Below are 17,466 nucleotides of genomic sequence, written 5' to 3' on the forward strand. Positions count from 1 at the left end.
AAATTTTCTTTGCTATCTTATAAAATGGCTCCGAATCCATATATATACAGATCTCCAAATGTGATATCGTCTATAAAACAAAGTCATCTATTATTGAGGCTTTTGTTATTCATGATCTGAATAGTGTCAATACTAGTGATTTCACGCGAGACGTTGACGTCCGACATATTCATTAATTACTGAGATTCTCGTCATTCATGATATGGATAATGTCAAAACTAATGATCTGAATTGTTATCAGTCATATAAATTTAAAAAGATAAATTAATTTTTAATATTATTTATATTTTTATTCATAAATCTTATAACGTTAGAAAAAAATCAAATTATGATATATAAATATATGATCCAGTAATTTAAAATTATATTGTACTAGAAAGAGTTGTTCAACTTATATTTGATATGAATATTGAACGATAAATTTTAAATTTTACACAAAAAAAAAGAAAAATATAAATAAATTGTTTAAGTTTTGTCTTAGATTTTATATACAATTAATTATTATAATTTGTATTTTTTAAAATACTTAATTTAAATTAAATATAAAGTTTAAAATAAATTACAAGTTTAAATTAACTGTAAATATAAGACTATACTTTGAACCCAATCATTAAACTAGGAATAATTTGAATTATACGACAAATATCAAGGCATCATATTTAAGAATCAATTATTATTATCTGTTCGTAACAAAGGCTGCCTCGTGACCAAAAAAAAAAAGCACGCGAACATTCTCATTTTACGACGTCGTTTAAAGACCCAACCATCAGGCACTAATGGACCAAAAATTCAACTAGAGCTGAGTTGGAAATTCACATATTTCATTTGGACCCAAAATAAATTAGCCCATCGTGTTGGTAAGTCAAGAGCCCGAACCAAATAAATAAAAAAAAAGAAAAGAAAAGTCAATAATATTGTTATTTAGTAATTTATTGATTTATATATTTAAAATTATAATTTTCAGAAATTTATATTTATTATAAAATATTTAAATAATTTTTTTTTTATTTTAAAAAGTAAAATAGTAATTTGAATTAATAATTATAATGAACAAAAAATATATATATATATATTAAATTAAAGAAAGGGTTGACAAATTGACTTTCTTTATTGCGTTTGGTAATACACGTACAAGGTCCCAGTAAGTCATTAATGGCGGGTCTGCGGGTCAAATTAGTACTCTCCACACCGACACACTGGATCTCAATTAATGATTTCCCCCAACTTATCTCTTCTACGGTAACTCCATTTTGGTGCTACCTTAATTAAAAATAAATTAATTTCATTAAATTAAATACATAATTTGTATTATTTATATTACCTAATCAATAAATATATTAACTTAATTAAACTGTGTGTGTATATATATATATATATATATATGTATGTATATATGTTATACATGTGGTTTCTTGTACGGGTCAATGATGTTGTTGGACCCGGTCAATTATGACAGAAGACAGGAGGTAGGTAATCCAAACAGGCAATTATTTATTTGATCATTATTATTTATTTTTCAGGCGATAATTTAATTTTAATTAAAATTAATTAATTGTCATTATCTAATGCTATATATTAAATGATGAAGGTAGGTTTTTCTTTGATAATTGATGCTCCGACCGATTCGCATCTAGTCCTGAATCTTGTTTACTTGTACTGAGAGAAGAAGAAGAAGAAGAAGCAAAGAAATGTCTTCGTTAAGCGTTCCTCCATTTCCTACGAATCCAAAAGACGATGCAATCCAACTCTACCGAGCCTTTAAAGGTACTCTCTTCCGTCTCTCTCTCTCTTTTTTTTTTTTTTTTTAAAGAATTTACTTTGATTTTGCTCGTTGATCCAGTGATTATGCGTTTTAAATTATCTAGTTCTATGGTTGTCGTCGCAATTCACTGGTTTATCCTTCTGTGGCTTATTGGATTGAATGTTAATACCTCTGTTTTCCTTTCCAGACAAACTTATTCTAGGTTTCTTAAGTTTGGATGAGTTTTACTGTTAGGTCTTTTCTCGGTGGATTCTTCTGGGGCCGTGTTTGGTTTGGTGGAAGGATTCTAATTGAGTGACTTAGAGATGAAGTGTTCTAAGAGAAAGCCTATTCTAACTCTTAAAGATATGATTTTAGTTTATAAGGAACCATGTTGTCATATGATTTTAACTCCTAGGTAGTAAGACAGGCAGCAAGTCTCTAGACTGGTAATTCTTGGTTGCTAAGTTATAGCATGTGAACCCTTATCAGAAGAGAATTTTTTCCCCTTGAAAAAGTAATCTACTTTTCTCAAAAGGCTATCTTGTTTAAAATGTAATATTGCATTGATTCTGTAGGCTATATGTTTATTTCTATCTTTGTATGTACAGGATTGGGATGTGATACTCCCGTTGTTATCAATATCCTTGCTCATCGAGATGCGACACAACGTGCTCTCATCCAACAAGAGTACAGGCTAATGTATTCTGAAGATCTTCTTAAACGATTGGCTTCAGAGCTTCATGGCAAGTTAGAGGTAAACTTGTAACATTTAAGTATGGTTTCTTTTTCAGCTATTTAGTTTTTATTGATTATCAGACAATCGCATACCATCAAGTAAGATGGGGGTTAAATTTATTTGCTGAAACACAAACACGCAATGTGCTCTTTTTCACTTCTATTTATCGTATATTACTCCATCTATATTGTCAGAGGGCTGTATTGCTTTGGATACTTGATCCAGCAGCACGCGATGCAACAGCTATCAGGCAGGCCTATGTTGCAGCTGATCTCCGAGCTTTAACTGAAATAATATGTTCTCGCACCCCGTCCCAGATTCAGTTAATTAAGCAACATTATCATTCGCAAGTTGGGATTCACCTCGAGGAGGAGATTCAACAACAGACCCCTGATGATCATCAAAAGGTAAACTCTATTCTTTTGCTCTGTAGTCTCTTCGTGATTGAAGTGCGGACTTTCAAGAAGTAATATCCACTGGCATGGTTTCGTGAATTACTCACATCATTAATATTTGGTCCTTTAATTATAATCATAATCATTACGTTATCATCATTGATGATACTTCTGTTTATAGCAAAAGACTAACAAGTAAACATTTTACTTTGCAATTGAAATTTTGTTACTTTATTATCTTAATATAATTATTTTTTTAGGTCAGTGATATCTTAATGCAACATCTTGAATCTTGATCCAGCTCTTGCTTACTTATGTAAGCACAGCACGATATGAAGGTCCAGAAGTTGGCAGAGAGGAGGCAGTAAAAGATGCCAAGGCTCTCTTCAAGGCTGGGGAGAAGAAATGGGGTACTGATGAGAAGACCTTTATACGTATATTTAGTGAACGAAGCAGGGCACATATGGTTGCAGTTGATGCTGCTTATCATGAAATGTATGGAAACTCACTGAAAAAGGTAATTTCAAAGTTTATCCCTTCCCGTTTAGTGGAGGTGAAGGGTAATGAGGAATATAAATGCCTATAGTCAAAGACGAAGTTAACAAGAACGAAAAATTAATATAAATTACTTAGAAGAGAGCTTTCACTGGGGAAAGAAAATTTTGCACCAACAGATTTATTGTTTCTTCTTTGGCTCCTTTCTTATGACGCTTAACCAGATAATTGAAACCATTTCAGGCCGTGAAGAAAGAGACGTCAGGAATGTTTGAGTTTGGTCTGTTGACAATCTTACAGTGTGCACATAATCCTGCCAAGTTCTTTGCCAAGGTTCTTCTCGTCATTCTCAACCTTGAATTGATGTGTTTCTTAACACCATTGCATGTTCAATTGAAAGTAAATCATGACAAGTTGCCTGTCTTAATTTCCTTTTTATCCCGGAATGTGCATGCGAATTCTGAACGAGCATTTTTTTGACAGAGAGATCCATAATCTGCTTGCTTAATAAACTGTCTCAGGAACTTTACAAGGCGATGAAAGGTCTAGGGACGAATGATACCACACTGATAAGGATAATCGTTACAAGAACTGAGATTGATATGCAGTATATTGCAGCTGAATACTTTAAGAAATACAAGGAGACACTCAATGAGGCCGTTCATTCAGAAACCTCAGGCCACTACAGGACTTTCCTTCTCTACCTTCTGGGCGAGAACCATTAATTATTAGTTATAGCCTGAGAGATAATAGGCCTGCCTTAACCTTAATTAGATAATCTACCGCATTTGATTTTGTTCTTATTTAGTTTCTACCTTATTCTTTCGCTTAGTATGTTGATGGGTAAAATTTACATTATAATTTTAACGTATGAACCGCTTTCATTCTTCTATCAAATTCTTTGAGGTGGATTTCGAATTCTCATTTTGTCCCAGTGAGAAATGGAAATTAACCCCAGAAAATTCAAGGTGAGAAGAGGAGTTGTTCAAACATTAAAACTACAATGCAGTTTTACCCATCAACCCAAGAATAAGGTAGGAATTGAATGAAAATTAAAACAAGTAGGGGGGGAAGTGTTGAGAGTCATATAAGTCTGAAATAAAATGGCATTAGCATTTAAGTATTAAGTTTCTTTATGCACTTTTTTTTTTTTCAAATGTATGGCCTCGAGTTGTTTCCCTTTGACTCTTTAAATTCAGTCGGTGATGTATTGTGTGTGATGAATTGAAAATTTTATGTATATATATATATATAGCCCCGAGTTTGTTCTTGCTTGTTCCAAGTTGCTTCTCTATGCACTCTGCTCTATGGCACTATATATATATATATATATATATATATATATATATATATATTAAGCTTGTGGAACAGTGACTTACAAATTAAAATTAAAAAGAAACTAATTCTTTTTGGGCTTATAGCTAGTAAAAAGTTTATTTTACTCGTATATTTTGTTTACACCTGCTAAGAATGACAAGAACTCTGTTATATATCTTTTTACACATTTAACTAAATATATTTTTTACTTATAAATATATATTTAAAAATAATACTTACTATTTGTGTGAGTTAATTTCTTTCTAGCTCACTACATGCATAGTTTTTGAACCCTAAGCTTCTTGAAAACGTGGGAATTAAAACTGCCAAATAAACAGAAAGAAAATGAAGAAGTTTCAAATACCCTGTTAATTATTGTATCTATTCTATATATGATGTATTTGTGTGTCGGCAGGGTAGATGAAATGAATCATAACCATTATTTAACTGAATTATTTATTATTACTATATTATTATTACCATTATTATTTCATCAAAATCATAGACCTTATCATCTGAAATATACAAATCTGAAACTAAAATCGATCAGCAACAACGGATAGTGTTATACATGGACAACCCACATAGTCATGAAAGTGCTTTATATACCTTCATGTGTTACTTACTGCAAATGAAAGTCAAAAGTAGCAGACTTATTAGCTAACTAGAAGAAGTCGATGATGATGATGATGATGATGCTGATGGTGGTGGTGGTGGTGATGATGATGGTGACGATGAAGACATGATCTTCCTGAGCAGCTGGAGAAGGGAATGAGTCAGGCAAAGGGCAGGATCAGCTCGTGTGGCAGCCCTAAATGCAGCGTGGACGCCGAGCGCAACCTCAACGCCAACGCCGCCGCCGAGCCTGGCTTGCTCATCCTTGATAGCCTCTTCGCAGAGGCCGCAGACCCAGACGCCACCAAACCTCTCCTGCACCCACCCTATATACCCACTCGTACACTCTTCCCATATCCCACAGCACTCGCACTTTTCCTTCCTCACGTTCTCCATTCATATTTCTCTTCAATCTTCAAGATGCACTTATTGGGTATTTATAAATAAGAGAGATATATATATATATCTTCCAGAGAGTAAGGGAGAAAAAATATCTCTTGGGTTTCTTTTGTTATTTATTTATGTTCAAAAGTTCATAAATTATTGAAATGAATTTATTTTCCTGCTAAGGTAGTGGCCAAAGAAGTATGGGCCAGATATGCACATGTTTTGCGATATATGAAATTCAGTTTCCTTTCCCGAAGGCAAAGTTTTATATATATAGAAACTATATATAACTAGTCGTTGAAAATTATGACCTAAATGTGAAAATCTTGATTTCAACCTAATTAATATATTTGATTAATTAATTAATTACTCTACATATATTAATTGTTGAAAAAATAGACTTTGCTTCCAGCCAGTAATTGAAAAGAAAAGAAGAGAAACAAAGGGTAGTGGGTTAATTCATAGTTGCAGAGAGATGACGTGAGACTTTAGATCAGAGCAGATTCAATGGACACCTTGCATGCATTTAATACCTTCGGTCACTTTCTCATCTCATCTTCATGGGCCAATACATATATATATATACACACACACTGCCTTTATTTTCTTCATTCTTTTTGCCTTGAACTTCCTTCTCTGCATCACCTCGACAACTATATATAACCATATATATGTACGCTTAACACATATGTAATATCAGAACTTAAACCATTTTTATTAATCAAACATTTTAATCGTACTCAGAAAAAGAAAGATCAGAGTAATAATTTCATAATAAAACAAAATATATATACATATATATATATATATATCAGTATATTGATTGAAGTGCAGTGACTTGAAGCAGACAGAGGTAGTTAGTTCTTTACAAGTTTCCATTACCCAAAATAAATATATTTACGTACATATACATATGAGTATATTGACTGAAGTGCAGCCACTCGAAACTCGGAATTCTGTAACAAGTTTCCATACCCATTTAGCCATCACCCATTGATTTTCTCTGTTCTAATTGGGCCGGATCCTTACTTAATTTCGGGACCCGACCCAATTTACCTTCTAATTCATAATCACGCGAATATTTTGTAAGGCCTGGCTGACCCTAAATTCTGGGCCAACTCCTCGATGTTGAATTGAACGTTTAAAAAAAAAAAAAATTTAATAATTCATAAAATATGAAATTAATTAACTTAAAAATGATTTAATTAATTATAATCATAATTTGGATATAGAAGAATGTTGGGTTAGTCCGACATGCATGATCCAATCATGACATGCAAGATATATATATATATATATAAATGCTAAAATTAAGGTGCAAAATTAATTAAGTCGTATCAAATCAATAGATTTGGAATAATTAAATTAACGCAGCTTTGGAATTGACCATTAGAAAAACTGTGGGGTGGGGGGGCATAATGCTGCCCTTAATTGCAACATCATTTTTAATCACCTTTTAATTTAGAATCAATTAAGGTTGAGACCTTATTAGTGCCACGTGTTTAATTAATTAGTTAAGTGGGTGACAGAATTATTTGCCATTATTGATTTACTGAACCTTTTAAATTTAGAATCAGTCAAGACTGGCATACGCACATACATACATATACATATATATATATATATGGAGAGAAAGTATTAGTTCAATTCAATGAATGTAATTCAAATAGTTGGTACTCATGTAAAAATATTTCATATATTTATATCACTAGTATATAAATTATAACAATACTAACCTATAAAAATAAAGTAAAACCCAACATTTTTCAACTCTATTTTTTAGTTTTTGTTGAGTACATCTCGTTTAATTGAATAATCAATAAGTTGTTTTCGGTATAACACATTGTATATTTTATATTGATAATATAAAAATTTATAATAATTTAACCCACAAGAGTAAATTAATTATTATGCAAGTGTAAATTTGTATTATTTAAAATAAAAATCTCAATATTTTTTAAATCAACTTTTTAGTTTTTATTAGGTACATCTCGTTTTTATTATTCAACTGAGTAGTTGGTATTCTATATAAGACATTCACTGTATATTTATAATGATAATATATAAATTACAACAAAGTTAACCCATAAGAGTAGATTAATCATTATGCGAATGTGAATTTTCGTTATTTAAAATAAAAACTCAATATTCTTTAAGTCTACTTTTTGGGTTTTGGTGGATACATCTCGTTTTTATTATTCAACTGAGTAGTTGGTATTCTATATAAAACATTCACTGTATATTTATAGTGATAATATATAAATTACAACAAAATTAACCCATAAGAGTAGATTAATCATTATGCAAATGTGAATTTGCATTATTTAAAGTAAAACCCAATATTCTTTTTAAGTCTACTTTTTGAATTTTGGTGGATACATCTTATATTATTACTTAACTGAGTAATTGATGTTCTATATAAGACATTCACTGTATATTTATAATGATAATATATAAATTACAACAAAGTTAACCCATAAGAGTAGATTAATCACAATACAAATGTGAATTTACATTATTTAAAGTAAAACCCAATATTTTTTTAAAGTCTACTTTTTGGGTTTTGGTGAGTACATATCGTATTATTGCTTAATCGAGTAGTTAATGTTCTACATAAGACATTCACTGTATATTTATAGTGATAATATATAAATTACAACAAAATTAACCCATAAGAGTAGATTAATCATTATGCAAATGTGAATTTTCGTTATTTAAAATAAAAACTCAATATTCTTTTTAAGTCTACTTTTTGGGTTTTAGTGGATACATCTCATATTATTGCTTAACTGAGTAGTTGATGTTCTATATAAGATATTCATTGTATATTTATAGTAATAATATATAAATTACAACAAAATTAACCCATAAGAGTAGATTAATCACAATACAAATGTGAATTTGCATTATTTAAAGTAAAACTCAATATTTTTTTAAAGTCTACTTTTTGGATTTTGGTGGGTACATCTCGTATTATTGCTTAATCGAATAGTTGGTATTCTATATAAGACATTCACTATATATTTATAGTGATAATATATAAATTACAACAAAATTAACCCATAAGAGTAGATTAATCGCAATGCAAATGTGAATTTGCATTATTTAAAGTAAAATCCAATATTCTTTTTAAGTTTATTTTTTGGGTTTTGGTGGGTACATCTCAAAACTTTAAAATCACAAATGAAGTATAATTAATATAGTGACACAAAATAGGTGAACAAAAAAGTCAAGCTTTCACACCAATAATTTGTACCCCAATCACCCCCACTAATTAATTAAACAAAGACAATTGCAGAAAGTAGTTGAGAAAAAGAAAAAGAAAAAGAAAAAGAAAACAATCTAATCTAATCTAATTAATTAATTAATTAATTAATAATTAATATAAACCACCCCTAAACCCTAATTCCTTTCTCTTTTTTTTTTTTTCCCTTCTGTTTTTTGCTTCATTCTCAAAATCGATCGCTTCGTCTTGCTAGTGAGCAGTGACTCATATCACTGGTAATGAGCAGCTTTTTAGAAAGAAGAAATATATACACACCATACTTGTCTATGTGTGTGTGTGTATATATATATATGTAGATATATATATATACACACATATTGATTACTATCTTGGTTTTTTCTTTCAAAATATTTTCTCTTTTTAATTCTTTTCCATGTGGGATTTTTTCTTTTAGCTTACCCATGTTCTTGGTTTTGCCAAGTGGGTCTTCCCAAGGTGAACTCCAAGCTTGGATTCTGAATCTCTAAGTGTGATCTTCTATACCCATTTGATACCTGCATCTGTAATATTCAATGATTGTGATCAAATTATATATCTATATGCGTATATATCCGGGGAAGATAAGATAAACAAGTTGGAAAAATATTATCAATATCTTTAGTTCGTCTTAAAACATCCTAAAATCATATAATGAGATGTTTTAATTACTTTTGAAAATCATCTAATAGTTACACAAGTAGACGTAATATATATGTACATGTAACGTTATACATGTATATAAAAGAATATATAATGCAGTCGTTTAAAGTGATACCATAAACGAGTACTTACCTCATGAAATTGGGTTCCAGATGTTGTTTGGGATGACAGATTTTCTGGTCTTAGTCTCTCTAGATTACTTGAGTTGTTAACCCAACTACTTCCTCTACTGCAACAGTTTATTGAAAAAAGAAAGATACATAATATACGTGTTAATTAATTGTACATATATCCACTCCTTAAATTTCTATCAATCTATAATGTATAGTTATATAAGTACGCGGAATGTGTGTGTACATGCATGCAATACATCTTTTTCAAGCCTAAAAAGTATGGAAATCTTGGCATTAATCTTGATGTGATTCATTACGATTTCATATTATATACATATTGAGAAATTAAGAAAAAATGTATTTAAAAAAAAAAAAGAAAGCGCACCAGTCTCATAACTGATATGGGTGTGTGTATGTATATAGTATACGGTATATATATATATATATGTATGAATAGACACGAATCTAACCATGACGCTACTTGTTAAATGAACATGAAAGTACAGTGTGACGATCATATACAAGGACTGAACTCTTGACTCTTTAGAGCAAGTGCAATTTCCAACAGGCCATTAATGAATCAGGACCTATCTTATCCATAGTAAATGTCACATGTATGTATTCACCCTTCCCTATAACATTTATAAATGTATTACACGTATCCAGTTTGAAACAATAACCTACCTAGAAGTAGAAAACCCACTAAATATACATATACATATACATATACATATACATTTACAGACACACACACACACAGAGACAGATACAGTGATGGACTGTTCAACATGCATGCATTGAGATATAGAACCCTAGTTTCATACAATTATTAATTAGATTTATAATGGCATCTCTGAAATATCTACTGCTTCTTTATTTCAAATAAATTTCATATAAATTACTGACCTTTTGACAGAAATTATTTATTATTCACTAATTAGATATTGAACATGAAAGAAGAATCTTCATCATTTTCTTCCTTTTTTTTAATTTAAAAAAATAAATAAAAAGCTCGTGAATTTATATCATTTAAAAATTCACTTCATTTATGAAATTTAATTGAAAATACATAGAAGTATATATATGCAAAATTTAATTGAAAATATATATATGTATATATATGCAAATTTTTCATCTTCATTTATATAAATATATTTGTTACTCTCGATGACTGTTTTATTAACTCTGTATTAATAGAATGTAACTACTTTGGTTATTAGTAGAAAAACATAAATTTCTTTCAAAATATTTATTATTTTTGAAGTAAAAAGTATTTATCTATTTTTACGCTAGGTAAGAACAAAATTTCTAATTACTATTTTTACAAAAGTAAAAAAGTACTATCTAACTCAAAGTTTATATATGAACTTCGAGTGTTTTAAGTAGGAGTTAGGTTAATTAAGCATAATTAATTTGATTTATATTGTTAATTAAATATTGATTGAACCTAATCTACAAAGTGAGTTAAATATTGATTTTCACCTTATAATTAAATATTAATTATGAAATTATGTAAATAAATAGATTTTTGAATAAAGGCGAGAATGTGATTGAGAACAAAGTTTTTTTTTTTTTTGAAGGATTATATTAATGAAATAAAATGGAGGTAAATTATACTCTAAAATCCATTTTTTTTTTCTCACTAATTATAAGAGAATAAATGAAGGAAAATCAGAAGAGAATATTGATATATTGACTAAATTATTTTTGTTATTAGATACAAGATTATTATTATTATCCTTAATATATACGTATATTAATAATAATTTTACGATAATTTTCTTTCACCTCCAATCGAATCGCCATAAAATATTCCGACCTAACGTCCATAACTATTCCATTAGTCTAGTATGTATTATAACTCAGCTCTCTCGCAAAACAAATCTTATAAAAGATGTTCTTCAAGTGAATAAATTCTTTTTGCTTTTGGAAAAAGAAAAAAGAAGAAAAAAAATAAAGATCTAATATATAATAAAATATTTATTATATTTTTGGAAAGTTTGCATCGTCATTATAATACGAAAAATAATTTTCACAAAACCAAGAGTTAGTCCGATTTCTAATTTATAATTTTTCTTACTGAAAAATAGAAGTTTGATCAAATATCTAAAATAATTAAGAATTAACATGTTTTTAGTAATAAAAGATAATTTTGACCTCGTATGAAATTAATTAAAACTGTGAAGAGATTAATTAATATACATATACATATACATATATATATAATGTATACATGTAGTTTTATAAAATTTATGAGTTTTAAAAAATAAGTTAGAAAAATGTTTTAGTTAGTTTGGTTTAACTTATTTATTTCTAAGGTACAAGTAGGTAAGATTTGTAAGTTCTGAATTCTTATAAATTGGTAAGAATTATATATGTAGTTAGCTAAATACACATTACAAGATAGAAATGTGTGTGTATGTTAGTATATTGTGGTCCTTTGCATTTAGTATGAACTTTAATTTTCAATTATGAGCAAATTTAACTTGTGTGTGTGTGTGTGTGTATGTATATAAGTATGTGTGTGTTTATGTGAGTCATGTGGACAACCGTTCAAGATGAAGAACATATATGGTACTCTATGGATGTATATAATAGTTTATAAGTAGCATAACTTATATATATATATATATATATATATATATGATATTATGTTAGACATGTAATGACTTACGAGATATATTTTGACGATTGGTTATATTATATTGTATAGATAGATAGGCATCGTACGTTTTACCAATGTCCGAAAGCTAATAATGCAAGGTCTGAAAATAAAGCATAAGAAAAAAAAAAGCCAAAAGCCAAAAAGCAAAAGCTAGTTCACAAACAAAAGCACTTTTTGAGTTCCATAAAAAGCACGAATTTGGGTTGTAATTTCACAAGCTCAACGTACCTATTTTCATATAAAGAAGATATGTTTTTTTTTTTAAAAGGCATATATTGATAAATGAAGAGTACCTGGAAGAGTTACTCCACAGATTAGGAGAAGCACAGGGGTTATGGTGCTCGGCAGGTGAATTTAGAGTTTCCCTCTGGTTGAGTAAAGAGTTAGAATTAATATTATTGATTTGTTGGAGGGACCTTGTTGATGATGCCAAGAAATCTTCATCTCCAGACCCATCTGTTACATTTCACACCGTCAACCTTCATTCTACCTTAATCAATATTTTAAATCATAAATGAAGCTGGTCAATACATATACGTTTTATCTCTCTCTCTCTCTCTCTCTCTCTCTCTCTCTCTATATGTTTGTCCATGTATATATATAATGTATACGGGTATATATCCAAGAAAGGCAATGGGTACACATCATAATGGAAACCCAAATCTTAAACAGTAGTATAATTTATGCAACAAGGAAGGGAGAGAGAGAGAGAGAGAATCTTGGAAAATTCAAATGTTGGAAGCAGAAAATGGGGAATTAATTAAAGAAAGAAAAGAAAAGAAAAGAGAAGGGCATTATAGAGCAAGTTAAAATGCAAATTAGACCTGAGGAGGGTGCAGCCTTGTCAGTGCTCTTAACAGTTCTATACATCTGCAAGAGAGGCAAAAGTAGACAAAGAAAATGAATAGAAAACAATGAAACCGAGAAGATAAACAAACAAACTGAATAAAGAATTAACACCCAGAAAAGAGAAAGTCTACATGTCAAGGAAACTATAATTGTATATATGTATACAGAGAGAGAGAGAGAGAGAGAGGAGTAAAAATGGGAGTAGAAGCTAGTAGTCAAAAAAATCAAATCAGGTGTTTCTGTTTCTGGATTTTTCCTGGTTAGTTTATTAACCACGAGGTTGATGTTTGGTAAAGTCAGTAATTGCTTTGTATTATTGAGAAATGATGGCTACTTTTTTCTTTTCTTTTTTTTTTCTTCGCTCTAAAAGTAGACCTTGTCCTTTATCAACCAAAGAACACACTCCACTGTTCATCAATTCATTCACTGCACTCCTCCTTGGATTTTGTGCCTGATTTTTTTACAACAAAGTCTTCCCTCTTCTCATTTCTCGCAAACAATCAAAGATAATTAATAACAAGATTCAGAACTTAATTATCATCACCTGTAAATGGCTTTTCACATGAGCCAGAGTAAGATCTTTCACGTCCATTAGCTCCAGGACTGACTTTGGTGTTGCCCCTGTATATGTATATGTATATATATATATATATATGTATATATGATTTCAAGTTCAAATTTTGGACAAACAAAATAAGCTTTTTCCACTATTATTATATAATGAAAAAAAGAAAAAAGAAGCTCACTTTCATGGCCGCCGAGGAGCTCAACAGCATGAACAAAACGAGCGTGAAGGGAGGTTGTCCATCTCATCCGAGGTGCTCTCATGTTCCGCTTACTCTGAAGCTTTGGTATGAATCTCGATCTAATCATGCCATTACTACACATCTCTGCACCACCGAACCCACCTCCGTAGTACTCATACTGCGATCTAACCGTCTCCATTGGTAGCCCGTTGAACTTCGGGGACCTCCCCATTCGATTATAATAACTGGGTAGGGGAGATTTTGAGGCGTAATTAGTACTTGAGCTCAACACGGAAGAAGAAGAAGAAGAAGCATACGACGCCGTTTGGTAAGAGCTAAACCTACGATCCATGTTCTCTCCATGATCGGAAGAAGCAGACGAAAGAGGGAAGCCGCAGTTGTTGTAAACTGGAATCCCTTTAATGGGTTTTAACCCAGAAACATCAAGCCATGAAATCCCATGATTGATTCGACTCATTGATTCACTACTCGAACACCCACCAAAATTGAAACCCCCGGTGTTCGGTCTTGTTGCTTGATCCCTTCTCCTCCACGGACTTTCAGCCTCAAAAGTTGTGGGGTTGGCTAGAGAGAGCTCTGTGTCAGCTTTAATGGAGCTGTCACTGTGTGATTTTAAACCAGAACTGTCGTCTTCCTTCCGCCATATATCCAAGTCGTTAGGGCCGGTGCAGATTGAGGAAGGAGCACTGTTGGGAGGACTGATGTGCAGAGAAAGATCAGGAATCGGATTCAAAGATGGTTGTTGAATATCAGTACTGAAAACTCCTTTACCAGACATTTCCACACCTTCTTTTCTCCTTTTCTCTTTCTGGGTACGTGGTTTCTGCAACAAAGAAGAAAGGGTTTAGGATATCTTTTCAGTGGATCTTGAATTCCTTTCTACGATGATGTGAGAAAAAGAAAAGAGGAAGGGGGGAGGGGGAAATGAAATTAAACCTAAAGAGATAGTGGTGTAAAGGGGAAGCAGAAGATTTTTCTCATATTGAAGAATTAAACAGACATGGGGAAGAGAGAGGAAGAAGGAGATGTGGTGGTGGTGGGAAGAGAGAAGATATATAGGAAAATGAATTAGAAAGAAAGTGAAAATGAGAGAGGGAATTGGGTGTGGGTGCGTCTGCATTTTGCTTGGTGCTGCCTCGAGAGTATATATAAGAAAACGACAGTTGAACAAATAGCTCCTGTGTCTTTCTCTATCTCTAACTCTCATTTTCTACTCTTAGTCAAATACACTTCAATAATATTATAAAATAAGAAAAAAACAATTTCTAACTCCATAATTAAATCTTCTTCTTCTTCTTTTTTTTTTCCTTGTGTTTCTTAAATTAAATGTTTTTAAGCTTTAATAGCAATATAATAATATTCATAATTTATACAACACATCAAAAAAAAAAATAAAATTAATATTTATATATTAATAACGACACAATTAATATTTTAAAAATATAGATATAACGTGTTATTTTACTCGAATTTATACTTATAAGAATTAGAAATACCAACTCATCGAGTAAAAGAATAGTTGATACCCTCTCAAATCTTATTTCTTCAAATGTATTATGTATTTGTAAGCATTAATTTATTTCATAATAAATAAATAAAATTTTAAAGGTAAATTTTTAAATATACTAAGTAATATTAAACTAAAAAAAATTAAATTTAATAGGTAAAATAAATAAACATAAAATTATCTTCTATAAATAAATAAATACTATATATATGGCACCAAAAATCTTTTTTTTTTTTTGTTTGAAAAAAAAATCAAACGAATTTTTAACTCAAATTAAAAAAAAATTAATTGATATAGAATGTTTATTTTTTAAAACAATAATAATAATAAATTTTTTAAAACTTACCAAACTTGATCACTACTAATTTTTTAGTTCGACCGAATTAAATATTATAATTCGATTACTGATAGTTTATTATATATTTATAAAACGTAAAATTTTATATTTTTAATTAAATTCGAATTCGTAACATTTATATAAAATATAATGAGTTTTTTTTTTTTATCATGTTATTGGTTCCAAAAATCTCTTTCTTAATTGGACTAGATGACTAATCATTAATTGGGATATGTTCTTCAAGGTTTTGTTTAATTATGTTTAATGCTTCACTAATTCCAGCTGTTTTCACATAATAGATGCTGTCAATTTTATATTGATTATTCATTTTAATTTTGTAAAAGATTAAAAAAAAAAATCAATTAATTAAAATTAAACAAAAACTAAATCAATCCTATTACCATATAATATATAGTACTTAAATTAATCAAAGCCTTCGTAACTTAATGTTATTCCAGTTTATTTATAGTTAATCATAGCAAAAATTAAGATAACTATTTTAAAAATTAATAATTTACTACTTTGATTTCTTAATAAACTTTAAAAATCATTGAACTACAACATAATGTATAGTCTTTTTTAGAATCTCCCTTGATTACCCAAATGTCGATTTTGAGGGTCACATGGAATTTTTCTATATTCGGGTGTATGTCGTATTAGATCAAACTACTGATCTTTTACATAAAAACAAAACAAAACTATAATTATAAACATTAACTGATCACTAATTAATAATTAGTGGCATGCTTTTATTTTTAGTTATAAGATGGTACTCTTTCGGGTTTATATTCATTCTAAAACAATTTAATTAAGTTGCATGCAAATTAGTCTCAAGATTAATAATTAAAAGAAAAACGGGATGAGGACACGTGTAAAGCAAAGAGAGGCTGTGACGGAGGAAGAATGAAACGAGGGGGGTGAGAGGAGGATTTTTTCCATAAAAGAATTAAATGGGTGGGTGTAATAGTTAATTAGAAAAATAGATGGGCCCATTTCAAAGCTGAATGTGGGGAAGACCTCTCTCCTCTAAAGGCTTGTTTGTTTGGTTGCATATGGTTTTATCATCATTATTATTATAATGAAATTATATTTAATAAAATTATGTAATAATATACATATACATATATATATATATATATGTATATATACCCAATGTAGGGTAAGGTCCTTATTCCTTTTTTCTTCCTCCCAAATATTCCCTTCTAATCCTCCAACTACTTTGTCTCACATTTTTGTCATCTCACCCTCTCTACATACACATCTTAGTTGATTTCATTGACTTCAACCTCTCACTCTATAATATATATATACATATATATATATATATATATGTGAATTTCAATACCAAAAATGTTCATTTTATTTATATGTCAAAAATATTATAATTAATATGTAAACAGACATTTATTACACTAATTATTTAAATGATTAATTTTGATTATAGGAGAGGTTGTAACCATGATTTATGATTGTTATATTATAATTTGTAATTATATATTTTATGTTAAAGATCATCGTAACGTTGTTCGTCTACATTAATTTAATTAGACAATAAGTTTTTTTAATTTTGAATATACTTTTAAAATTTATAGGTATCATTATATTTCAAAGGTA

At 29.7% G+C, this 17,466-nt stretch overlaps 2 protein-coding genes across 3 annotated transcripts; one reads left to right on the forward strand and one right to left on the reverse strand.

The window, feature by feature from the left end:
* Nucleotides 1-1,594: 1,594 nt before the first annotated feature.
* On the forward strand, nucleotides 1,595-4,644 carry LOC110823207 (annexin D5-like). The gene is made up of 6 exons (XM_022053543.2): nucleotides 1,595-1,764; nucleotides 2,353-2,498; nucleotides 2,675-2,887; nucleotides 3,177-3,392; nucleotides 3,614-3,703; nucleotides 3,892-4,644. Exons 1-6 carry the CDS (start codon nucleotides 1,689-1,691, stop codon nucleotides 4,093-4,095), a joined length of 945 nt encoding a protein of 314 aa, XP_021909235.1. The 5' UTR covers nucleotides 1,595-1,688; the 3' UTR covers nucleotides 4,096-4,644.
* Nucleotides 4,645-8,744: 4,100 nt separating this feature from the next.
* On the reverse strand, nucleotides 8,745-15,128 carry LOC110823336 (transcription repressor KAN1-like). Of its 2 annotated transcripts, XM_022053696.2 has the most exons (7): nucleotides 14,945-15,128; nucleotides 13,988-14,831; nucleotides 13,786-13,862; nucleotides 13,217-13,262; nucleotides 12,686-12,848; nucleotides 9,747-9,843; nucleotides 8,745-9,475 (listed from the first exon to the last, which is right to left on the reverse strand). In XM_022053696.2, exons 2-7 carry the CDS (start codon nucleotides 14,784-14,786, stop codon nucleotides 9,371-9,373), a joined length of 1,287 nt encoding a protein of 428 aa, XP_021909388.2. In that variant the 5' UTR covers nucleotides 14,787-14,831; nucleotides 14,945-15,128; the 3' UTR covers nucleotides 8,745-9,370. The 2 variants fall into 2 exon arrangements, with proteins under 2 accessions (XP_021909388.2, XP_021909387.2); XM_022053695.2 differs by having other exon boundaries at nucleotides 13,988-15,128.
* Nucleotides 15,129-17,466: the final 2,338 nt, after the last annotated feature.

Source organism: Carica papaya, chromosome 9, assembly GCF_054855325.1.
Source record: "Carica papaya isolate Zhongbai chromosome 9, ASM5485532v1, whole genome shotgun sequence".
Taxonomy (NCBI): Eukaryota; Viridiplantae; Streptophyta; class Magnoliopsida; order Brassicales; family Caricaceae; genus Carica; species Carica papaya.

Bases quoted from the DNA above. Each gene is read 5' to 3' on its own strand.
- LOC110823207 (XM_022053543.2), top strand. From the start codon at position 1,689: ATGTCTTCGTTAAGCGTTCCTCCATTTCCTACGAATCCAAAAGACGAT. The intron at 2,499-2,674 runs GTAAACTTGTAA...CTATATTGTCAG, and splicing joins AGCTTCATGGCAAGTTAGAG to AGGGCTGTATTGCTTTGGAT. The intron at 3,393-3,613 runs GTAATTTCAAAG...AAACCATTTCAG, and splicing joins ATGGAAACTCACTGAAAAAG to GCCGTGAAGAAAGAGACGTC.
- LOC110823336 (XM_022053696.2), bottom strand. From the start codon at position 14,786: ATGTCTGGTAAAGGAGTTTTCAGTACTGATATTCAACAACCATCTTTG. The intron at 13,863-13,987 runs GTGAGCTTCTTT...ATACATATACAG, and splicing joins GCTCCTCGGCGGCCATGAAA to GGGCAACACCAAAGTCAGTC. The intron at 9,476-9,746 runs GTAAGTACTCGT...TGAATATTACAG, and splicing joins CTGGAACCCAATTTCATGAG to ATGCAGGTATCAAATGGGTA.